The 27,400-nt window shown below is 32.7% G+C and overlaps 1 protein-coding gene across 1 annotated transcript in view; it reads right to left on the bottom strand.

Moving 5' to 3' along the window:
- LOC145269055 (uncharacterized) overlaps positions 1 to 27,400 on the bottom strand; it is a 688,318-nt gene that overhangs the window by 82,607 nt on the left and 578,311 nt on the right. The window contains exons 8-9 of the mRNA XM_080124656.1: positions 21,562 to 21,945; positions 15,858 to 16,004 (exon numbers count right to left, since the gene is read on the bottom strand). Coding sequence (XP_079980782.1) covers positions 15,858 to 16,004; positions 21,562 to 21,945 — 531 coding nt within the window. The remainder of the gene's footprint in view (positions 1 to 15,857; positions 16,005 to 21,561; positions 21,946 to 27,400) is intronic.

Genomic DNA, 27,400 nt, shown 5'->3' with positions numbered 1-27,400 from the left:
CCTGATCTGAAATGGAACACATACATCAAATCTGTTGCCAGGGATGCTGGGAAAATGGTGGGATCCTTCTATCGATCCAGTAGATATATATATACTTGCTGATGCAGTTCTCTACCTATATAAGAGACAGGTACGTCCAAGGATGGAGTACTGTCTGTTGCCACATCTGGGCAGGAGCTACTAGAAAGGACTTATCCTGCCTTGACAGAGTATAAAATATACATCATAGCCTAGTGGGGGATACCCTTTTCTCTTTCCTGCAACCGCTTTCTCACAGAAAAGACAGTACGAACCTTTTTTTTTTTTCTACACAGTGATCACCACTTATCAAGGCCCGAAAGCCACTCAGGGATAAGGGTCATTGCAAGTACATTACGTTAGTGTGGAGATTTGATGAAGTGTTTACTTAAGGGGGCGGTTCATAGGAATTTGTTAACATTGGACTTGAACACATCCAAGTTGTAGTCCGGTGGGAAGCAGGCAGACGGAACAGAGTTCCACAGGCGTGCAGTTCTAAGAAAGAAGCTCTGTTCATGGAATATGCGTTTTGATCTAGGCACAGATATAGAGTGGGGGAAATTTTTCACAGTGGATTCAGCTAGACGGGTGTTTTTCGTGAAAGATTGGCGAGGGTGGACCAGAGATTGGAGTTCAGACGAGCACCTGCCATGGAAATAATGATAAAACAAGAATAGGCTCGCAACGTCTCTTCTGTGGGAGAGAGATTGCAGGGTAGAGAAAAGGGCATCCCCCACTAAGCCATGAAGTCTATTTTGTACTCTATCAAGGCAGGATATGCTGTTTTTAGCAGCTCCTGTCCAGATATGGCAACAGTATTCCATCCTTGGACGTACTTGGCTTTTATATAGATAGAGAATTGCATCAGTAGTGAGATATCTTCTGGAGTGGTAGAAGGATCCCACCATCTTTCCAGCGACCTTGGCAACAGACTTGATGTACGTGTTCCATTTCAGATCAGGAGTAAAGGTCAAACCCAGAAGCTTGTCAAAACACGGGGCCTCACCCAGACGAGAGCCATCCATCACAATTGATGCCAGCTGGGGATCAGAGCGTTGATGATGTAAGGATAGGAGTTTGGTTTTGGATGCATTAAAGGTAACCATGGCAAGTGCTCATCTGAACTCCAATCTATGATCCCTCTTCGCCAAACATTATAGAGTAACACTCGTCTAGCTGGAAACACTATCAATAATTTACCCACTCTTTATCTGTGCTTAAACCTAAACGTAGATTCCATGAATAAAGCTTCTTTCTTAGAACTGCACACCTGTAGAACTGTCTTCCGTTAGCCTGCTTTCCAGCTGATTACAATATGGTCGTTTTCAAGTCCAACGTAAACAAATTCTTGATGAGTCGTTCCCCTTAAGTAATCCAATTTACTAAATTTACACTTCTAACGATTACTATGATAGTGTCCCTTTGACTACATGTACACTATTTAACCCTTATCCTCGAGTGGCCTCTAGGCCTTGATAAATGGTGATTCTTTTGTAAAAAAAAAAAAAAAAAAAAAAACAAGAAAGGAAAATTACTGACATCAATTATAGCTAAACGTTTTTTGTTTTTTTTCGAAGGGATGTTTTACAGGAGGGAACCATCGATTATAAGCTCACAGTCAGACAACAACCATGAAAATACCAACGGACTGGAGAAAGACTAGCTACCTTTCTTCTGTGAGAAGGAAACTGTAGGAAAGAAAAGAGTGTATTTTAAGAGGTGTTTGCACTCTGTCAAGGCAAGAAATAGTGTTTGACTGGCCCCTCCTCAGATGGGGCAGGAGTACTTCATCTTAGAATATATTTGAGTATAATTCAGATAGAGGATTGCGTTAGGTGTGTGATCCCTTATAGAGCAGTAAGATGATTCAACCATTTTTCCAGCTACCTTAGCAACAGCTTTGATGTAAGCATTCAATTTAAGGTCTATTGGTTGTTTTTGTTTTACGGCATATTAACCCTTTTCAGGTTATTTAATGCCGAATCCAGTGATTTTGAGGAAAAGTTTTTAAATAATATATATATATATATTCTGTTTTTTCAAGTCAGTTTCAATTTAATCCATAGTTGGGACCCTAACAAGTATTACCACTCCGGGTCAGTGTGGACCTGGGAGCAATGGCAATTAAAAAATTAAAAAATACTCCCCAAAGCCCACAAGCTGGGACCTCACCATCGTATAGAGTTTAAGGTCATATCCAGGTCCGAATTTCAGGTCTAGAGTGAAGGTCAGTTTTAAAGCTTGTAAAAGCAGGTGTCTTGACGTTGAGAGCTGTTCGTTATTCAAAGTGAGGAGCAAGCTTGGATAGTGGATAGATAGAAGCTTGGTTTTAGATGCACTAAAAGTAACCGACCACATTTTCTGTATTACTCCAGGTAAGAAGAGTGAGTGAGAGAGGATCAGCAAGATCCTGATAATCAATGCTCTTCAAAGTGTTGCTAAAGACGATTTTCATCCACATAAATGTCAACGAATGATCCAGCCTATGCTTTGCTAGCTTCCTCTAAATTACTTTGATGAAATAATCTCTATTATTATATGAAACTAATTGTGTATATATGTGTGTGAGCTCATTTCCTATAGACTTGAAAGCAGGGGGGCCGATTTTTTAAATTTTCACAGAAAGGTATTTCATGTGTCTGGCAGTGTTCTTATGTAGGTTTGCATTGGAATTTATTGCATGAACTAAATTGTATTCATTAAATGTATTGTATTTATTAAATTTATTGTATTAATTAAAATTGTAGTAATTTATTAAATTTATTGTATTAATTAAAATTGTAGTAATTTTTTAAATTTATTGTGTTAATTAAAATTTTATTAATTTATTAAATTTATTGTTAACTAAAACTGTATTGATTTATTAAATTTATTGTATTAATTAAAATTGTATTAATTTATTAAATTTATTGTATTAATTTATTAAATTTATTGTATTAATTAAAATTGTATTAACTTATCAGAAGATATACAATATGCATCACAAGTGCATTTAAAAGGCTTCATTTCTGCACAAGCAGAAAGGCACAGCCTATAAAATAAACTGTAGATTCTTTTATGAGACAGGGACGTGTTCAAAATTAATGTTTCTGTTTAGAGCACAAATGAACCATGATATTTGACTTTTGCATTCTAAACATTAAGTGAAGTCATTATTTATATATACATGTAATTTTAAAAAAAACAACAGTAGATTCTCTGTAATACAATCTATTGTGGTCTAAGTCCTTGTTGGGAGGCATGAGAAGCTTCCTTTTGGTATACTGCAGGAGGGGGTCCTTACATAGAGCAATCAATCAATCGATTTGATTTAAAAAATGAATGATTTTACCGATTTCAATGACGAAGTATGGAATGCGAACATTTGTTGATCCTTATTCAACCTCAAACAACGTCGGGTCTCCCTGCTAATGTTTCTATGTATTATATTTTCAGATTGGTAATCTCACACCTCTATCAATCAATAACGTTCTATATTTATCGATTTATTTTTTCCTTTCTCTTTTACAGACTCTCCTCATCAGTGGTCATATTCTTAAATATCGGTAGGTACGTTTGCTAGTATAAATGTAGGTTAAAATTTGATCAGACAAGTAGAACGGTATATCAATAAGTAGGATACATTTCAGACAAGAATTAAGAAGGATTCGAAGGTTTGATCCTGTCCTAAATAAGCTCATTTTGTGAGAAACAATGTCAGCAATTTTTAGGCATAAGACGGTAGTAGGCAGAATTCTAGACAGTTCGAAGAAGGTAACTGATCGGAAACCCCACATTTACGATGAAGTCTCAGTTAAGAAAAGATGTATTACCGTATATAAGGCGACCATTAGATAAGATGTGACACAATGGCTAGCCCCTTTTTAAGGGAGCTGGGGGCTTCTACATTAATGAACCGTGTGCCTAACTTTACCTGCACTTGTGCGGTGCAAAAGCGTAAAACAGGTGTTTGTGATTTTGAAACTGTTCTGTGATGACTGAAGCCAAGAATGACATGTTGTTTATAATTTTGAAGGCAAAACGATATAAAACCTTAGAGATTGAAAAATCTAACTAGGGGAACTCGTCGAGAGACATTCGAAAACAAAACAATGTTTAACCTGTATGAATATATTCTCTCTTTTTATGTCTCTCTCTCTCTTTCTATCTCTCTCGCTCTCTCTATTTCTCTCTTTCACTCCCCTTCTCTCTCTTTCAATGAAGATAGAGATAATTAAATATAATTTCATTGTTTTAAACAGTTGAGGCTTGCACCCCATACGCGGAGAATGTGCACGCAATGGGTCATCTAAATATGCTTCCTACTTATTAACTTTTAAATAAAATATATTTTTATAAAAAATGCATTTGTTCGCTATTTTTATACAAGTGTTCGATTTCAGCATACCGACGTCAGAAAGATGCATACCGACGTCAGAAAGATGCATACCGACGTCAGAAAGATGCCGACGTCAGAAAGCTGCCTGTAACGACACAATGAACCCACAAGCACCGACGAGGGGAACATGCCAGAAGTTATAGCCGACGATATATCGACCCGTTTTCGTTGATGTTTTCACCATATGCATATCGTTAGATATCGTTTATTCCCCTGGGAGCTGGTTGCATTCCCAAGACGTTCTTCAACCAAGTAACCTTCCTGGGGAGGCGATAGTACCATAAAGACAAGGTTCAAAATTGGAGCAAATTCTGATATATGTATCATATATCGATTGTATAAGACAACTGCTAAATCACGAAACTATGTTTGTTTATCCTAGGCTAGAAATGGCAACACTCGGTATCTTATGAAATATTGTTTTTAAAAGATGATTATTTTAACTGTCGTCTTATACGGCGAAATATACAGTAATTATGCTGTCAATCTAAGGTAAATGACTACCTCGCTTTCTTTCTCTTTCTCTTCCATCCTTTCAACCTTCTGGACGATCATAGTTGAATAAATCATTCATCTCCTAAAACCGTGTTGTTTAATAATAATAAAAGGATGCTACTGGCGCTTTATTTCAGACAACAAAATTGTTGTGCTTGCACCACTCAATAGGTGAAAATTATTTTGTGGATAAAGGCTTTACACCGCATTTTCGGTGAACATATAATTAAAATCTGTTCAATGTAATGCAGTCCACTCAACTGAATAAGCTTTACACTTCGATTGTTTTTACTGAAACATGTGTTATTAACATTTAACGCTGAAAGATTTTTAGACTTAAAAAGAAAAAAAAAAATCCGTGTTCATTGAACCGATCATCTAGTCCAGGATTTATTATTTCAAAGGCAAATTTTAATATTCATCTGAGATTAATAGGATACCCAATTTTAATCTCCATCAGAGAAGATATTAAAAAATTTTATTAAAAAATGTGTTTATTTTTCACACACATTCATCGGTGTTGTTAAATTATAATAAAAGGATACATTTATTCCAGATAAACAAATTATGCTAACATGTTTGCTTCACTTCTCTTTAAATAGATAAATATTCTACACTAGCAAGACGCCTGGCGTTGCCCGGTCGTAAAATTCGTTTAATATTTTATTTTATGCAGCTTTCTTATTTATTATTATAGAACCAATTCTCTATTAATTGTTGATATAACCCTTTTTTTAATGCTTACAAGGAAAACAGACCACGGGAATAAAGCAGTTAAATGTATTAATAAGAACATTCATTATAGACTCCGAAACGTTTGAACAGATTTTCTTTAAAATTTTACAGAACTTTAGTACATAAGTCTGAGAGTGATCTTATTTAAGTTTTGTCTCAGAATACCCTCGATAATTATCGATAATCGAAACCGGTAAAGTCATTTATTTCATGTCGTCTCTTAGCAACTGTTAAAATTGATAGCGTGTTTTTTTTTTCTTTTCTTTTTTTTTTTACATGACGTGGTTTGTATGTTCAAACTCTGCACGTAAACCAATTTTTTTATTAACTGCAATTAACTGCAAAGAATTTTATAAGACTTGAAAATTTACGTTTTTTTTTGTTGCTGTTTGTTTTGGTTTTTGTATGAAGTTCAAATCCCGCAGGTAAATTTCTTAATGTTTTTTCGTTAACCGGAAATAAGTTTATTTATAAGATTTGAAAATTTACGCGTGTCTGATAGGTCCTGAACTGTCATCTAGGCTTCAGCCTCTGTCCCATCGACGATATGTTGCATTCCTCTGCCTGTTCTACAAATACTTTAATGGTGAATGCTCTGACGAACTGCAAACACTTGTACCTCCTCGACGTAACTACCCCCGACAAACCCGACAAGCTAGTAAGTCTCATCCCTTTACAGTAGAGATACCTAGATGCAAGAAAGCCTTTTACTCCAATAGTTTCTTCCCCAGAACTGCAGGTCTTTGGAACTCCCTTCCGGGATTCTGCTTTCCCAACCGTACTGAGATGCAGAAGTTCAAGTGTAATGTGAACAAACATCTTTCTACTCATCTCCCTTCATAATGCCCCTGCAAATTAAGTCCCTGATAGTAGCCCCCTGCTTCAAAGTGGCACTGTGCCTTGTTTGGGGTGAAAATTGAATAAAAAAATTTAAATTTTTTATCCATTATTTTTGCAATATAAAACTGGAATATTACAGTACTTTTATTAAACTTTATAATTGATTATAGAAAAAACAAAATCGTAAACTAAGCAAAGATGGATTGTTCATCAAGATAAATAAAAAATACATTTGCATTTCACTCGAGTCACTTAAAATAATAAAACTTCAAAGAAAACCTTTTTTTAAAACTAACTTTGCTTTAAACTAAGTGTTCAAAATGGTTATTTTCTTAATCAAAATTCACAAACGTTAATACTTCAAGCAATTACGGTACAAACACAACTTAACATGTTTTGTATTAAAAAAGTTTCTTAAATTTAACACCTCCCCCCGGGCTGCCTACTGTTGTTTTTACCCCTCCCCCACGCTACTATCATTTTTTAATACCTCTCTCCACCCGGGCTGAACTGTTGTTTTGATTCCCACCTCCTCCACCTCTCCACACCCGACCAACGCCGGGTACCCCGCTAGTCAATTATATATGTGTGGGTATATATATATATATATATATATATATATATATATATATATATATATATATATATATATATGTGTGTGTGTGCGTGTATATATATATATATATATTTAAATAAGGGAGTAGTCACCAACAATGTGTATTTTTTAACATTATTTTATTATTCCGTGTCCTTGTTTTTCATTGAGAATTATGTTTGGATCATTGTAATAATGTTTTTAAGTCATTGAAATCGTTTACGTACGTTTCAGACGGTCTAATGCGTCCTCGTCAGAAATTATTTTCAAATGTGTAAAAATGGCGATTTTCGTAGTTAGTTTGAAGTTTTTCCAAGGGGTGGAGGCTTGTAAGTGTTTATTATACATTGGTATGCTGAATTTTTATTGCTTTTTTATTTCTTTTTTATTTGGTTTGTCCACTGTGCACCTAGGATTAAATTTTTAGTCCTTCCTTCGACGGACGTACTGCTTACCATCACTGCCTAGCCTATTGAAATTGCTTTCGTCGCTAAAAATCACTTTCGCAAGTATGAAGAGTCATGATCTTCATTGCATCTGATGACATTCAGTCGGCACTTTCTGTTCTTTACACAAATCGATGTCTTGCAACACAGCTTCGCAAATTAAATTCCTTCAATCTGTTCTTAACTGTAGAAATAGAGCACTTTTTAATAAGATTACATTGTTGGATTTGGAGAGTCGTTTCAAATCTGTTTCTGAGACTGCAAGTTTTGATAGCCTTAGCTTCCCTGTAAGAAGTAACTTTAGGACAACCAGATTTAAGGGCATAATAAACACTGCTAGTGTTTTGGTACTTTTGAACAGTCACTTGTCCCGTTTTCTAAACACATTTAAATCTGTGGCCAGTTTCTCGATTGGATAAATCAAACAGATAGAAATTAATGAGCTCCTGAGGATCGCTAAGAGAAAGTCGAGGCGTATGGACTAAATGTTACGTTGTATAACTTGGAACAACAGCGATTACGATTAGAGAAGCTTTATTGCCTAAAAGGTGGATATTTTAAGCTGGTTTTAAGCTCATTTGTTGCTGCAAAGTTTCTTTTTGTCTTCTTAATTTGAAATTAATTTTTTTAACTATATATAGGTAGTGAAATATGAACAGGTAAATTATAGAGAAATAAAGGCGAATCAAATGAGGTATAGGTTGTTTAAATAGTTACATTCAATTTAGGTTAAAATTACGGTTTTTGAAAAATGACAAATGTATACTTTCTTTTTGGCTCCACTGTATAATCCTGCTTGATTATTTAAACCTTATCTTAGACGATCAGGCGAATCCATCTTTACAAAAAAAGGGGGGTACGACAGGTGAATTTGTGTATGTATATATATATATATATATATGTGTGTGTGTGTGTGTGTGTGTGTGTGTGTGTGTAGCTAAGGCATGAGGGTGGGGAGATTTATGTTTTAGTTTAGATTCTAGCTGATGGCACCCACGTCATATTTATATTTTTTAGTTTTGATCTCACTACTATATATTAGGTTCAATATAATAATCGATAGAGAATTGTCTTTATAATAATGAATACGTAATCTGCATGAATTAAAATCTCATATTATCATCTTAAGATCGAGTAACGCTGAGCGGCTTGCTAGTATATAGATAAGAACAAAGTTAAAGACTGCAAATTATAATCTACAAGAACGTATTATGCGACAGGAATTTTAAAAAGAAACATTATATATATATATATATATATATATATATATATATATATATATATATATATATATATATATATATATATATATATATAATGCCCGGGGGTAAAATACGCTTAAATATGATATTTTAATTTGTCCAGATTTCATATATATTATTATAGAGTCGTGATTTCAAAAGTAAAAATAAAATATTTGGGTGCTATCAGCTAAGATCGAAAACAAAACTGTAGCCTTCAAAGCTGGTGACGTTACCACTGTACCAACGTGACACGCATATGAGCTGATTAAAAACTAAAACTTAAATAAGATGAATGCACAAATTGTATAACGATATATTTTTTCAATTTTGACTCATTTTTGACTCCTTAAAAGCTATTTTAACCGGATAAAGATCCATAAATGAACGGTTCATAAAAATTTCAATCATTAACGATTTTTTTCAATTTTTACCGATCTTTTACCGCTTTAAAACTATTTAAACGCCCATAAAAGAACGGTTCATAAAAAATCCAATCATTTGAGGCCCCTAGCGTCGCTCTGATAGAGTTTGAAAATATGGAGACAGACATATAGCGGCACTGAGGAGTTGTGATACAACGAAACAGGACTGTATGTCGATAACTATATAAATTTATCTTAAGCCCCCCCCCTCTTTGGGTAGAGAACTGTCGTAAATAATTTCACCCGCTACTTATTTGGCTGAAAAATGCAAGGCTCGCTGTTTATTTAGAAATAAGCGGTTTGAGCACGATAAGAGTGGTGGACGAATGTTTGTTTAAAATAGACATTTGGCGAGGTTATTTGCGGACACCGCACCCGTGAGTAGATCGATATAACTGCTGACTATTACCACGATGGTTCTAGGTTTAATCCTCGGTTTGGGAGAGATGCTAGTCTAACGGCACTGATGAGTTGTGATACAATGAAACAGGGCTGCATGTCGATGACTATATATATATATATATATATATATATATATATATATATATATATATATATAATAGGACAACAAGAGTATGAAACGAAGACACAAAACTATATATAGGTAGATATAGAATGGATCATTTATTGAATAATGGAATACACGCAAAATTTGGGGGATAGAAGGGACTCTTTACGCCAGGGCATTTCGAAGCTTATTGCTTCTCATCAGAAGAGTAGAGAAGGTGCTAAGTAGCATGGGGGAGATGCGGCGTCCAGCGTAAGGTTCATTAGGGATGAAAAAGATTAAGAGGAATTCTAGAGTGTTGGGGAAAGCTTTATTGAATTCCAAATAAATAAGGAGAAGCTTATATATAGTATGATATATAAGATTATATATGGTCTTTAACATAGTATTGAGATTAAGGGGTATATGTATTATGGTTAAATAGGGGGTGTATTGTTGCTGTGTGGTAATTTATTTTAACGTTTTGTAGGGTGTCTATTTTCTATGGAGTGGGTAATTTTATTAATTTGGGGGAGGGGTTATGCAAGGTTTTAAAACTGAAAGGTTATATGCGGCAATATAGTTATAAGTTTCTACTGTTATGATATAGGGAGTATGATCATAAGAGGCGGTCAGAGATTAGGGTGGCAATGACCATGAGTGCGTTTAACTTGATGTAAAAGGTTAAGTATACATATTGGTGTTAAAGTGGGGGAGTAAGGAAACCATAGCTACTTATGAGAGTGGTAAAAATACACCAAATAATAGTAGGGTAATTATAATAGTACGGAAGATAATAGTAATGACAATTATAATAATAGTAGTAATAATAAAGTTGAAAATAAATTAGATATAAAATTGAATATAAAAAAATTTGATGTAAAATTGAATATTAAGAAAAATAAAATAAAGGCAAAATTAAAAGTAAACATTAAAATTAAACATAAAATATAATGTTACCAATAGTTGTGATAAAATTAAATTCAAAATTACTTTTAATAACAGTGAAGATGGAGATCATGGTAGCGGTTATGGTAGCAATGACGGGGGTAATAATAATGATATCAATTATAATGATGATTATAATAATAATAATGATGATAAAAACAATAATAAGAACAATAGTAATAGCGTTAAAAACAGTGCAGTAATAATAATTATAATAATAAAGGCAGTAGTAACAATACTTCTACCACTACCTCCAACATCACGACCAATTACCAATAATAATAATGTAAATACTGTTAATACTAATTATTAGGGGTGCGTAAAAGAAAGGGATACAGACAAGTGGGGGGTAGAATAACAAGAAATGGGGTTGATGAGTGAGGGGTAAGTGGACTCGTATAAAATAAAGTAATATATATATATATATATATATATATATATATATATTATACACACATATATACATATATATAAAAATAAATAGATGTATAATAAGCCGGGAAAGCGTAAGAGTTCGGTGAAAAAAAGGCCCTTCGGTTTAAATTAAAGGATTGCTTCACTAGGAACGGTAGTTTCAAGCGTCCGCCTTAAAACTTTAAATTTCTTGAAGTTCGATTATAAAGGCCATCAAATTTATGTTTATATAGACAGGCCAGGCCTAGAAATTTGAATACATACTTTCGCGTTTATGAACACGAGGTACAGGTCCACTCTTGCTGTCCTATTGTATAAGCTGCAATAATTATTGCTGAGCTTGGCATTATCATTTTGTGGAATTGATCTTTCTCTTTTCCTTTTACATTAAGCTATATATATATATATATATATATATATATATATATATATATATATATAATCAGAACTGGTAATAGTAAAAACTCGAAGAAGGTGCTCAATACTATTGCAGAGCAAATATATATTTTTTATTTTATTACCGTTTCATCTGTTTAGTTACACTTGTTTCCACTACTAAATCGTATTAGCGATCCAGTAACTTCGTCAGGCTTGGACAGAAGTGGGGGAAATCATAATAACCACTTCTGTCCAAGTCTGACGAAGTTACTGAATCGCTAATACGATTCAATAGCGGAAACATGTGTAACTAAACAGATAAAACGGTAATATATATATATATATATATATATATATATATATATATATATATATATATATATATGAGAGAGAGAGAGAGTCATCTACAGGCAGAGTGTTTTACAGTGTCAAAGAATTGGTCCGTCAATGTACTTGTCACTGATATCTCAACTAGTTTCTGGTAAGATGTTTTTCTGAACGTGGAGTATCTGTATTTTTCTTCCGGCTTTTTTTTTAAAGCCGGAAGAAAAATATCATGCAGTCTCTATTCTTATGATTGCCTCATTTCTTATTCGGTCTCCCAAGAAACCTCTCTGTGTTGTCAATAACCCCCTCCCTTCCCTTTTAAATGTTTCTGCTACACTTGATTTGTAACGATATTTCTTTTGAAAGTTGATTAGTCTTGCTTTCTCGCCCAATAAAGCTGATGTGCTGTTGTTAAGAGACACCGATTTAAGAGAATAGTTTTCCTGCCTTAATAACACACGCCGCCCTTAGTTTTCTATGCTAATAAAAATTAGTTCATTTTACTCTTTAGTGGATTTCAAATGCCATTTTCTTTATCTTTTTTCTATGCCAATAGTCAATGATTAAACAAACAAAAAAATTATTTCGAATTTTCAGCTTTGCTTGATAATTTTTCGTGGAATTTAGACAAAAAGTGAAAAATCTGTAAATGAATCCGTTTATGAGAAGATTTCATTATTCGAAAGTTTTTTGTTTTTTTTTTCTTTTTTACAAGATTTTTTTTCTTTCTTAATGTGAGAATCGGTCATTATTTAAACGCAAGGAATGATAATATATGTTTTACGAATATCAATTACTTGCCATTCTTGGAACATTAAACTATTGTCCTGATCAGGGAAATTTTCCGAAATGCTAGTCTTGTAATGTTGTGACCCTTTGGGCTGTGATCATAGCGTAGTATCTGTGTTAACTGTGGCAAGCAGGGCTAAGGGTCAAGACATTATTATTATTATTATTATTATTATTATTATTATTATTATTATTATTATTATTATTATTATCATTGATTCGAGGGACGGCCGGTCGCTGGATCAATTATAAATAATTAAACAATTAAACTGGGGGAAAAATAAACAATTAGATTGGGAAGAAATGATTGACATATAATATCGCAAAAGGAATGTGAAAATCTTAATGCAAATTAAAAATAACGTTTACATCTATTTAGATGTAAACGTTATTTTTGATTTGCATAAACAAATAACTAGATTGAGGTTACATCAGCTGTTGGTATGAGACACGTGATATGTATGTAGATTTGTGGACATTCTAGGCAGCCGTGAGCTGGACATCAAAGAGAACGGAATCTCAAAAAGGGGAGCTGATCTCTCCATGGCGCAGGGGGCGGCGTCATTTCAGGCAGCCAAGATATAAAAACGTGTCATCTCTGCAGATACCGGCCGGATCATGAAAATAAATGTTTGTAAATAATCCAGGTATGTGTTATGTTATCTACATCTGTTAAAAAGAACTGTTTCGATACGTCTACGTCAATCGCTCCCTGTAAGAACGGTTGCATAAATGTTAAAATATACACACTAGACGATCAACTAAATGATACTATGTATATACATACACGCGTTTACATGTACCTGAATATACAGATAAAAGATTAAAAAAAACTATTCAACATGTACGTCGTTATATTCCTATACATACACATAATATAACATGTGCGTCGTTATAGAAGATATTTATACACACAACATTACAGTCTAAATGTGGCATACAAAAATTTTTATGCATACATATGCCCTAGCAGAGAGACCAGATATTAAGCGAGGTTGAATGAAGATCAACGAATGTTCCACACCTACAATACATTTATCCTCATCAGAATGGATGAAATTGACCATTTTTCAATCAAGTCGACTAGTTACCACGGGACTCACCATAGTGAGTCCACAATACATATAATGTATCTACATTGCACTGGAGTAAAAACCTATTGCTGATTTTATAAAATGATTTTTATATAATGGATTAAATTAAAATTCTAGGGTCAAAAATCAAGTATCATGGTTCGATTGTGCTCTAAAGAGAAACATTTATTTCGAACGTGTCCCTCTCTTATCAAAAAATCGTATTTCTGATTTTATACACCATGATTTTCTGCCTGTGCAGTCATAAAACTTCTCAAATGCAATTGTGATTTTAGGCTGCATGAAGGTGTTAAGTTTGTTCTTTTTTTAATCGGCTTTTTATTATTATCGATTTTCAATATTTATCGGAGGCATTCCGATACAAGCCATCTATAATATAAATCTCACTTGTCTGTCTGTATGTATGTATGTATGTCTGTATGTATGCGTGTCTAAAACTTTCGACAGAGATGACGGATTTTCACGAGATCAGTATCATTTTGAAGCTCAACCCTTCGGACGACAAATATCGAAAAATTGGCTAAAAACATTAATTCCTTCACCTCGCTTTTTTCTACGATATTTTCGAAAATCATCTCCTCTTTTCAATTCACTAGCCTTAATTTAAACTTTCACAACTTCCGGTTTGGCAATGGGCGTAACGGCAAAGGCTTCACATTTTGTTTTCATGTTCTTTTCCTCCTTCGCGGTACAGGTTCGAGCTTGCTTGCCTGCTACCACTTTTTTTTTTTTTTTCTCAACAGACACGTCCCACCACTTGAGCAACGCCGGGCACCTAGACTAGTATCTAAGAAAAAAAAACGCCTTTAGGCCGTGGCATTTCGAAGCTAAACCTACTCATGTAGTACCTTTCCAATTTACTCTTGTATATTGTACCTACTTTTAATATGACTTCATCTTTACTTTATCATCCTACTCTTTCATTCTCATTTCACATCTAAATTTTTTTAAGCCAGTTTTTATATTTGCATTATATATATATATGTGTGTGTGTGTGTGTGTGTGTGTGTGTGTGTGTGTGTGTGGCCCTTCTACTCTTCTGATGATAAGCATTCAGCTTCAAAATCCCATGTCTAAAAAAGGTTTCCTGTTTTCTTCATTTTCCTTTTTTTTCTTTTCCTTATTGTTCTGTCGATGTTATAAAGTTATAATAACTTTTATTCCTCATCTTTTATTTAATATATTTGTTTGCTCCTCTTAATAGTGTTGAGCTTTTCTTATCTTCGTAATTTTTGCTTTGTTAAATAATAACCTTGATAACATAATTATATATGGTAATTTAAAGAATAATCGTCTTCATTTAAATTACATAATTTGAAAATTACATTAATAAAGGTTTCGGGAATTTATCCGTTTTTTTTTTTATTAAATTTAAGTTTGCCTATGTTTTAATTTACATTTAAATCACAGTGAGCCGTCTTAATAGTAATGAATTTGGAATAAAATTGTGCACTTATTAATCTCTCTCTCTCTCTCTCTCTCTCTCTCTCTCTCTCTCTCTCTCTCTCTCTCTAATTATTTACTATAATAATTAAATACCTACAGAAACTAGTGGTTCAGCCTTTCGGGAATCATCAGTGCAGGATGTCACGATTAACGCCAGTCGAGAGATCCGAACCCCGGCAAAAGAAGTCATGCCTGGCTTCATTAGCAAGGCCCGAACCATTCGGTTACCGTCAACCGCAAGAGATACAGTTGAAATTTAAACATTTATTTTTTTTAAATGCTTTTAAAGTCAGTCAGGGTGATCTAGTCTTTATATGACGATGTACGCATATGAGCTAAGTTGACCGACTTTATTACAACTGAAAGTGCTTAACGATAAGAAACAAACTTCTTAAAGGGGCATATATATATATATATATATATATATATATATATATATATATATATATATATATATATATATATAATAATTAAATACCTACATATACTACTGATTCATCCTTTTGGTATTCATAAGTGCAGGGTGTTTACATATGTAATTTTTTTAGCATGTTAGAGAGAGTCCATGTTCTTAGCAACAAGATTGGCAATGTTCTCAATGTAATTGTTCCAATTCATGTTGTCTGAGAATGTTAATCTCAGGTGTTTAGAAGATAAGTTCTCAGGTAGGGTATTATTAACCATGGCAATCAGTGATCAAAAAGGTGTCTTTGCGTCAATTTTTTCATGTAGATTGAAATTTTGTAAAAAAAAAAAAAAAAAAATCTAATCAGACACATCTAAGAATTTAAATGGGTTTACCTTGTGATTCGACGTTTATCAAGATGACTGGGGGATCCAGGACGCCGCCGGATGGATGGACTGCGGGATTCACGCCTCCTTGACCCACGACTATGGCTCCGACTGTAGTATCTGTCTCGACTGTGAGATCGGCTAGGATTGACACGTCTATAAAAAAATGAATAAACAAAATATTAGTGAAAATCCCCTATCTGGTGTTCTGTAACAATCTATTGTATACTGGTATGAATAAAAAATGTTTACTACCTTAATTGATGCTTTTCATAATATATTATATTATATTAATCTATTATATAAATCTCACCTGTCTGTTTAAATGTATGTATATATGTGTGTGTGTATGTCTGCCTAAAACTTTCGACAGAGATGACGGGTTTTCACAGATCAGTATCGTTTTGAAGCGCGATCCTTCGGACGACAAATATCGAAAAATTGGCTAAAAACATTAATTCCTTCATCCTCAACCGGGCATTTTTCTACAAGGAGATATCGCTTTTTTTCGCCGATATTTTTCGAAAGTTATTCCCTCTTTTCAATTGATTAGCCTTAATTTAAACCTTCGCCACTTCCAGTTTGGCGATGGACGCGACGGCAAAGACGTCACTTTTTCCCCGTTTTTTCCTCCTTCGCGGTACGAGTTCCAGCCTGCCTGCCTACTACTACTTTTTTTTTTTTTTTGCTCTACACACTCCTCCAAACACCCGGGCAACGCCGAGCACACACGCTAGTAGTATATAAATGCCGTAATGTAAGCTAAAAAAATAAGGTCATTTCAACTTTTCTTCCAATTTTCGGATTTACGCCTAAATGCATTTTCTTTTCTTTTGGGGGATCGATAGTTGCTATTTCTTCTGATGAGTAAAGGGGAAGATAGATTCATTGATTGATATAATAATTAAATGATTTTGTGCTACGAAATAGTTACTCTCAAGAATTGTAAGTGGCAAAGGAATAAATTGTAAGATGGTCAAAATCATGAAATTTGGAATATAGATTTTTGTCATTTATTTGTTATATACTCTGTAATCACATTGAGCTTAAATTAAGGATGTGTATATATAATATAATATATAATTTTAAAAAAATCATATTTCCACAGAAACACACACACACACACACACACACACATATATATATATATATATATATATATTTCAATATTTGGGGAGGGGGTACAAACTTTATTATAGCTCTGAAAAGGGGAAGACTGTGTTTTTTGTATCCATCGTAAAAAGTAGGACGGAGGGAAAATATTTTATATGAGAGAAAAAAAATAGAAAATGGGGAAGAGTCGGCCGACCAGGTTTCGCCCTCTCTTTTCAAAGGCCAAATCGAGGGCTATATATATATATATATATATATATATTACTAAGAGGGAAACGAATTTAAAAGCGGGGAGCAACTAAAATAAAATAAAATTATCGGGGGGAAGAGAAAATATGGAGGAACGACTAAAATATATCTATCGTTATGGTATAGGGAGAAGACGCCTTAGAGACAAATCACGTCCAAACCCAAAAGACACTCCTTCTGCTTACAGAGAAAAGGTCTCCTTAACCGAACGTGAATAGTCTCCAAGACCTTCAATTGAAATAATAAATGAGCGTGACTCAGGATTGAAAATGTTTCACTGCTGAAATTCATTGCACATCACGGGTTTTTAAGCAATAAGTTTAAGTTATAGTGAAACCATACGTGTTGCTCAAAATGTCCGTTGCTTGGTAAATTCCATTCTGGATTTTACTAGGTACGTGTTGCTGGACATGACCATTTAACCTGAGGGTTGTTCTGCCCACGTAGTTGGCACTGCAACTACATTTAAATTTATAAATAACATGATTCATATGAGTGGGGGTGGGGCGCAGAACATCCTTTCGAGAGGATGGCAATAATGGTTTTGTCACAAACCCCACACGTCCATTAGAGGCAAAATAGCTATGTTCTACGGCTGAGCTAATCTGTTTGGCGAATTTTTCACTCGCTATCCTTAATTAAGGTAAACGAATGTAAATTGGACATATAGCCGCCATCTTGGATTTTATTTGGGAAAAATTATTTATTTTCCTTTTTATAGCGGAGTTAATCACATTATTGAACAAAGTATTAGTAATCACTTTTAATTCTTCATCCAATTTGGATTGTGAAAAAATCATGAGGGCACAATGTGTTAAGGTCCAAATCAAATTGTACTTTCGTTTGTTAAGGCAAAATGAATCCCACCTTGTATACAAACTAGTAAACGTTGGTTTACGGTAAATTGATGTCAGGTAATTTAATGAAGTTTTCGTTATCAGTACATCAAGGAAGACTAAATTAGAATAGCTTTCCCCTTCATAAGTATACTTTAATACGGGATGCATTTTGTTGAGTAATGTGAAGAATTTTTTGCCTCTGTTTGATTATTAAATAGGCAAAATGTATCATCTACATATCGAAAGTAGACTAGCGGTTTCATGGGTCCAGATAACAAGTGTTTTTCATAGAAACCCACACATATATTCGCCATTATTGGTCCAAGGACCGAGTCTATCGCCACGCCATCTATTTGCCGATACATTAAATTATTGAAACTGAATTCAACCGATGCTGTGGCAAATTTCATTAATTCAATAAATATATTTTCAGGAATGGAAGGAGGTGGTATCTGACTACGATATAAAAAATCAGTACAGATATCTATTGTCTCCAAAATAGAGACACAAGTGAATACGTTGCTAATATCGTAAGAGCACATGAATTTGTTGGCAACTTTGTAATTTTGCAAAAAAATTAGCAAACTAAAATGAATCTACCTTTTACCATGGATACAAAAAAACTCAGTCTTCCCCTTTCCATAGCTATATATATATATATATATATATATATATATATATATATATATATATATATATATATATATATATTGTGGTAATTATTACTGACCGGAACTCGATGTGGAGGGGGGAGGCAGTAGAATTCTGGGAGGCAGTCGTTCAAGCAAAAGGTTTAAAAAAGTGCTTGGTCGACTGATTTTATAGTAGTAGTAGTAGTAGTTTGTTGTCCACCACGTGGGTCGGACTGAACTTTGCATAGCATCAACTTGTGGGTTATAAAACACCCCTTTCGTTGATGTGTTAGTTGGACTTTTTTGTTTAGTCAAGTTACACGTTTCACAGTTACTATTACGAAGACAATTTGTCGTTGTAAGCAACGAGGCAATACGTTGCAACTCCAGTTAGCCGAGAAAAGCCGAGAAGGATTCTCCACACAAGTTAAGAGTTTCATTGTTTTTTCCTTCTACGTCGAGTTCAGGTTTAGCCGTTGAGTTGCAGAAACGCCCCCCCCCCCTTCAGTCGGTTAAAATCCGACAATATATATATATATATATATATATATATATATATATATATATATATATATAATCTTAGTCGATTGTAGGTTCTTGAAATACATGATTAATTCTCTACCCAATTTACGAATTAACCAGCTTGATCTATTTTTCAAAACTAATCCTTTGGCCCGAATCGATATTTCATGAGAAGCCTATTGCTGAGAAACACGTGATTGAGCTTGTCCTATCGTGATAAATCGTAATCGCGATAAGAAAAAAAACATAAAATAACTCCTAACCCTAACACACCTAAATAAACAAACACTAATAGCATTGCATTTAAAATTAAATTTCAATAAAATTTTTAAAAATATTAAAATATACAAGAACAACGAACAATAATTTACAAAGAAACATTATGAAGCCGACAGCGTTTGTCTTGAACTGGCGATTTGTGCTTTGGCTTCCCCGTTTTCTTGAGATCTTTGCCTACTGAATGTTGCTGAAGGGTCGTTTCTCCTGTTATAAGCCAGGAACACTCAATAGATACTGTAATGTATAGATTGTTTTATATGTACCGCGAAATGCGCTATTGTTTAAAGTAACTGAGTGATCTTGACTACAGTATTCTAGAAATAATTTTGTAAGTCGCCTTACTGAACAAGTGCTTAAGCGTGAAGCTTTCAGTATACCTATCGACGTCTCTATATACGAGTACATCCGGGCTTCTCCCCATAAGAATGTGATTGGTTGGTTAAACCGTAGCCATAAATAATAGATAGATAGAACAAATTGTTGTATCTATTATTAAGGTTACGATTTAACGAACCAATCATATTATTATGAGGAGAAACCCGGATGTACTCGTATTCAATACATCATTCTTAAATTAAACACTCTATAATGGTTGTTATATATATATATATATATATATATATATATATATCACTTCAGAATAAAATTATCTAACAATCAACTGGTATGGAAACATGTGATAAGTTTTACAAGATATTACTGGCAGTAATATTCTATAAGTACTATCCCACCTAAATAAGAATTGCTCAATATACAAGATAGAGCAAATAATTCAAATTTTAGTCCTTCAATGAATTTAAAAATTTATAATGTGAAATGTTTGAATTTCAAGATGTAATAGTCCGAAGTAGGCATTTCCCTGGAGTAATTTTCTTTGTTAAGCAAAATAGGAAATACCTACTTCGGACCATTACCTTGTGATGTGGATTACTCAAAATATAGTTTGGATCATTTTACAACACTGCTATCAAAGACATTCACTTCGGATTTTACCGTGCAATTTGGATGTGAATTTTTATATCTTTTTCATGAACTTCCCTTACTCTATATTTAAATACTTAAACAACTTTTAATTGTGATTTTCCATGTCTCACTAACTTTAGCAAATAAGGTGTAAACCATTATAACTATTTGCTAATATTTTCTCCTCTGAAGAGATCGAATCCTATAGGATAAGAGATTATAATATTTCAAATGTATTCTTTGTCTTACATAGAATAAAAACCTTGTGATTCGAAATTCAAACATTTTACGTCATAAATTTTTAAATTCATTGAATGACTAAAATTTGATATATATGCATATATATATATATATATATATATATATATATATATATATGACGGATTGATTGTTGATATTTCTTCTGATGAGTTAAGTGCATAATAGATTCACTGATTGATATGATACTTAAGTGGTTGATTTTGCGCTACGAAACAGATACTGTCGAGAATTGTAAATGTCAACTGAATTAAAGGAATAAGTTATAAGATGGCCAACATCATGAATTTTTGAATGTAGATTTTTGTCATGTATTCACTAATAAATATATAGTTACAATCGCATATATTATTACATACATATAATTATTACTATAATTATTTTTTAATACCTATAGCCTTTCGGGAATCATCAGTGCAAGGTGTCACGATTAACGCCAGTCAGGAGATTTGAACCCGGCAATGAAGCCATCTCTGACTCCATTTACAAGGAACAAACCCACATGATCAACATTAACTGCGAGATATACAGTTGAAATTTAAACATTTATTTATTTTTAATGTCAAGACGGTGATAATGATCTAATGATTATGACATGATCTGCGCGTGTAAACTTAAGTGACGGACTTTTAACTTCAACTTAGAGTTCTCAACAATAAGAACAAAGTTCTTAAATATATATCGTTATTATAATTTAAAATGTTCACGTTAATTTTGCGACAAAATTTGAATACAACTTATGATCCTGGCTGAAATTCGAACTCACAAATTCTGTCTCAACTAAAACTGCAATACTCTGAAAATTGCATTGCCCATTGGACAGTTTTAGAATAATTTGACTTGATAATCGTTACTTACCGTCGATAGCTGCGCGACCTTGATCGCGTCTTCCTTGACTTTGCTCGAGAGAAGGATCTTGACCGACTGCGACTCCGAGACCGATGTCGTCTTCGTGGTGACTTGCTGTCAGATTTAGATTTTGACCGGTAATTGCTAGATTGTTTGTGGCTCGTCGGTGAGGGGCTCCGTGAGCTGTCTGAGGAGTACCTCGTTTTTGTATACTTTGGGGGCACAGGTGATGCAGACGCTTTCTTGGGAGGATTCTCAATGGAGGAGGAGGAGGATAAGGATCGGCTCCGATTCCGATTACTCCCGGCGGATGGACTGGCACAGTGTTTACCATTTTGGTTGGGAGAAGTTGATGCCACAACATTTGCAGATAGGCCATTAGACTTGGACGTCCTGCAGGTAGAAAAAAAGACAGAAATAAATTACACTGTGAGTTCTAAATCTATTATTATTAACTCATTAGAAGTTTTCACACAGTTTCTCATCAAAGATTTCTCTTTGAGAAAAACCTGTGGTGTTCTCTGGAAGCTGACCGATAACAGATTTCCAATACTGGCCACCCCTTTTGATAACCTTTGAAAATTGTTTTGCATTATCTCAAAAGCCGTTTACCATTGATTTCTCTTTGGTAGCGACCATTTGTTATCACTGGAATTTTTCATGGCAATAAGCCTCCCGAAGGTCCTAGTCCTCTTCACATTATTCAGTGGAGGTCTGTTTAGTGCTTCCCCCCTTGATCTTCCCATCCTCCTTGATCCATTTTACAAAATAATAATAATAAAAAAAATGGGGGGGGGCGGGGCAAAGAGGCGTTGATTGGCAGGCTGATTAATTTAGAGTTATACAATTTTAGTTTCCATGATTCCATCTAATATTTTTTTGTGTGTTTTACATCTGCAGCAGTTTCTATATGTCCGGCTTGTGCCTCTAGCTTATGGGTGTTGGTCTCTGCATTCAAGGGGTTTCCTTAATACTGCAGCCGTTTTTATTATTGTTCTCCCTTGTATCTTCTCAGCCACCCCTTTCATTATTCTTATCATTTTATTATTCTCATTATTATTATCATTATTATTATTCTCATTATTTTTCTCATTATTATCATTATTATTATTCTCATTATTTTTCTCATTATTATTATTATTATTATTATTATTATTATTATTGTTCTCATTATTATTATTATTATTATTATCATTATTGTTCTCATTATTATTATTATTATTATTATTATCATTATTGTTCTCATTATTATTATTATTATCATTATTATTATTATTATCATTATTGTTCTCATTATTATTATTATCATTATTATTATTATTATTATTATCATTATTATTCTCATTATTATTATTATTATTATCATTATTGTTCTCATTATTATTATTATTCTCATTATTATTATTATTATTCTCATTATTATTATTATTCCCATTATTATTATTATCATTATTATTATTATTATTATAATAATTATTATCATTATTATTATTCCCATTATTATTATTATTATCATTATTATTATTATTATCATTATTATTATTATTATTATTATCATTATTATTATTATCATTATTATTATTATTATTATTATTATTATAATTATTATCATTATTATTATTATAATTATTATCATTATTATTATAATTATTATTATTATTATTATTATTATCATTATTATTATTATCATTATTATTATTATTATTATTATTATTATTATTATTATAATAATTATTATCATTATTATTATTCCCATTATTATTATTATTATTATTATTATTATTATTCCCATTATTATCATTATTCCCATTATTATTATTATTATTATTATTATTATTATTATTTTTATTATGCTCATTATTATTATTATTATTATTCTCATTATTATTATCATTATTATTATTATTATTATTATTATTATCAGTATTATTATTATTATCAGTATTATTATTATTCTCATTATTATTATTATTATTATTCTCATTATTGTTATTATTATTCTCATTATTATTATCATCATTATTATTATTATTCTCATTATTATTATCATCATTATTATTATTATTTTTTTATTATTATTATTATCATCATTATTATTATTATCATTATTATTATTCTCATTATTATTATTATTCTCATTATTATTATTATTCTCATTATTATTATTATTATTCTCATTACTATCATTATTATTATTATCATTATTATTATTATCAGCTCACAAGGAGCTTTCACGCAGATTATCAACAATCTCTCCTTGAAAACAGCCTGTGGTGTTCCCTAGAAGCTGAGTGACAACAAGTCTCCCCAGATTTCCAGTACTCTCCACCTCTTTTGATAGTATTTGCAAATAACTTTGCATTATTGCAACAGCTGCTTGTCACTGATTTCTCGTTGGCAGCGGCTTCTGGTCTTCATTGGAACTTGAGTGGCAATAAGTCTCCCAAATGTCACAGTTCTCTTCACACTTATCCAGCGGAGGTCTGATCAGTGTCCTCTCCTCGGTCTTTCCTTCCTTCTTGACTCTACTTAGCTGCTTGGTCTCACTTTTCTTTTCTTTTTGGGGGAGGGGAGGGTCAGTTATGTGGTAGTGGTGTGGGGTGGGGTTTAGAGAACTTCTAGCTATGCGGCTTCAATGTTCTTGGTTCTATTATTATTATTATTTTTATTATTATTAATAATAATAATAAAAATAATAAGAGGAGGAAGAAGAATAATAATAAGAGGAATAATAATAATAATAATAATAATAATAATAAGAAGAAACGTATGACTTGTACAGTGTTTTCTAACAGTGATTTTGTAAATGTCCAAGCCGGGAGATATGCCAGGTCGCACGTGATATGAAATATGATTTTTTTTTTCTCCATGATAAAAGCATTAAGTTTAAATTCAAAATGTAAGTTAAGTAAGACAATTAAACGCAGATATTTATCTTTTATACGCTTTTCGACATCATGTGTCTTCTTCAGGATAGAAACAGTTTATTTTTTTCTCTCTTTTATCCCTCGTAGGGTGATGCCACTAAGAAAAATTAAAATCTTATTAAGACCGGAATTTTGCTTGTAGAAATTGTTATTAAATTGAAAATAAGTCTAATATTTTTTATAAAAGTGTCGGGAGGACACGGTAAGTTAATGTTTGATTTTTTTAGGTATGTATGGAGTGAATTTAAACATTTTTAATGGTGACATTAGTGTATGATAATGTTATATTTAATCTGTTTATAGTTTTGTTGTGTATATTAATTCTTTTTTTATCTTGTTGAGTAAATCTCCAACACTTTTATCAAAATCATAATTATAAAAATTATAAAATAAATTTAGACTCATAACTGACATGACTTATTTTCAATTCAATAACAATTTCTACCAGCAAAATTTCGGTCTTCCTATGGGTAACCCTCTTAGTGAAGTATTAACCTCCTTTTCCTTAGAATTCCTAGAATCTGATCCTTTCAAATTTAGATTACCTCCAAACTCAGATTATTTTAGATTACTTTTTTTTTACATAGGCATAACCACTTATAAAGGCACAGAGACCACTCGAGGATAAGGGTTAAATAGTGTACAGTAGACAATTGGACGATATAGTAATCGTTAGTAATGGAAATTCGGTAAATTTGTTAACTTATATGGAACGGCTCATCAAGAACTTGTTTACATTAAACTTGAAGACAACCATATTGTAGTCAGCTGGAAAGCAGGGAAACGGAAGACAGTTCCATAGGCGTGCAGTTCTAAGAAAGAAGCTTTGTTCATGGAATCTACGTTTAGGTTTAGGCACAGATAAAGAGTGGGGGAAATTGTTGATAGTGTTTTCTGCTAGACGGGTGTTTCTTGTGAAAGTTTGGCGAGGGGGGCCATAGATTGGAGTTCAGCCGAGCACTTGCCATGAAAATAGCGATAAAGCAGAGAACATCTCTGTGAGAAAGAGGTTGCAGGGAAGAGAAAAGGACATCCTCTACGAGGCTACGATTAATCAAGGCAGGATAAGTCCTTTTTAACAGCTCCTGCCCAAAATATGCCAACAGTACTCCATCCTAGGACGTACCTGGCTCTTATATAGTTAGAGAATTGCATCAGCAGTGAGATATCTACTGGATCGAGAGAAGAATCCTACTATTTTTCCAGCGGATTTAATGTATGTGTATGAGTTTTACCCCGTCAATATTTTAAATACATTGACGACATTTTAATTTTTCTTCCGGAAAACACACATATAGATAATATTAAAGACAAATTAGACTCAGTCGAACCCTCCATAAAGTTTACCTATGAAACAGAAAACAAATGCTCATTACCATTTCTAGAGATACTTATTATAAAATCCAATAATAAACTATCGTTCAAAGTTCATCGAAAAACTACACACAAAAATACATACATTTCTATTCACACCATAATAATAAAATAAAAATAAGTATGATAATTGGTTTCTTCTTACGTGCATTCAGAATTTGCTGTCCAGAATATCTGGACGAAGAATTCAAATACCTCACAAATAGTTTGAAAACCTTGCAACATCCCACACATTTTATATTAAATGCAAAGAAACATACCACACAAATATTTTCCAGGATAAATAAGTAAAAAACATATACACCAGACATTTCCCTCATAAACAGACATCATCTTTTACCTATACACACTAACCTATATAATTATAAAACTCAAATGACCTTGTAACGATGTATGTAACCCACTTCCCGGTTTACATCTGGTTGCGCATGCGCGCATGATCTGCACACTGAAATATTAACGTTATTATTTCGAAATTATTATTTAACATGGGAAGAGTGGGGTTTAAAATAACTTAAACGTAATACAGAAATGAACGATGTCAAAAAAAAAAGCAGATATATCAAGATTTGAATTTAACTACTAGTATTATGGTATCTGTTCAGTGCACATTTACCTATAAGTATCGCCAACCACTTATAATTCAGTAACTGTAAAAAAAAAAATTTCAAAAATAATCAATTATAATAAACAGAAGGACTCATAGAAATCTATCTATATTCTTTTTTCATTTTAATATACTTCCATAGAACTGTTTCTGTTATGTAAAAAAAAAACTATTTTCTTTACGTCACAAGTGTCAGGCTCATACATGAATTCCATAGCTAATATAACATACTGACCCAACGGGTCACGGGTAGTCTAGTAATACAATAATCTGCAGCACACTAAATAAACTAGGAATGCCAATCATACAAACAACATCACAAACTATAAAACAAACATAAAAAAAAAAGCATCTCCAAAACAAACCAATTTCAAATGCAAACATCTACACTGTTCCTTGCCAAAATTGCCATCATATATACGTTGGTGAAACCCTACGCAGATTAGAGAACAATTCAGAGATATAGGAAATAGGAATTCTCTTAATGCATTATTCTCTCATTCATTAAAGTATAATCATACTTTTGACTTCAAAAAAGCGAAGATAGTTAAATTTATTTCCAATGAACAGCTACGGAGACTTTTGAATCAGCGTTCATCGTAAATTCGTGCACAATTAAACGTGATGGTTTCTATAATGTATCTCTATAAATAAGTAAACGATTAAAAGAACATAATTTAATTTTAGACATAGGTTAACTCTCTCACACAATGGAAAACACCACCTATAATAATTAATACATATAATAATTAATACATATAATAATTAACACAAATTACCTAACAAAAATACACTCATTTCATTTCAGTTACACATCCATATTTGAATTATAACGGACATATTTGTGAATATAGATATTGAATTATAACGGACATATTTGTGAATATGAATATTGAATTATAACGGACATATTTGTGAATATGAATATTGAATTATAACG

This window comes from Euprymna scolopes, chromosome 45, assembly GCF_053919585.1.
Source record: "Euprymna scolopes isolate OS-2025 chromosome 45, ASM5391958v1, whole genome shotgun sequence".
NCBI classification, from domain to species: Eukaryota; Metazoa; Mollusca; class Cephalopoda; order Sepiida; family Sepiolidae; genus Euprymna; species Euprymna scolopes.
Note: the sequence above shows the minus strand (reverse complement) of the source record. Positions and strands in the feature narration are given on the sequence as shown.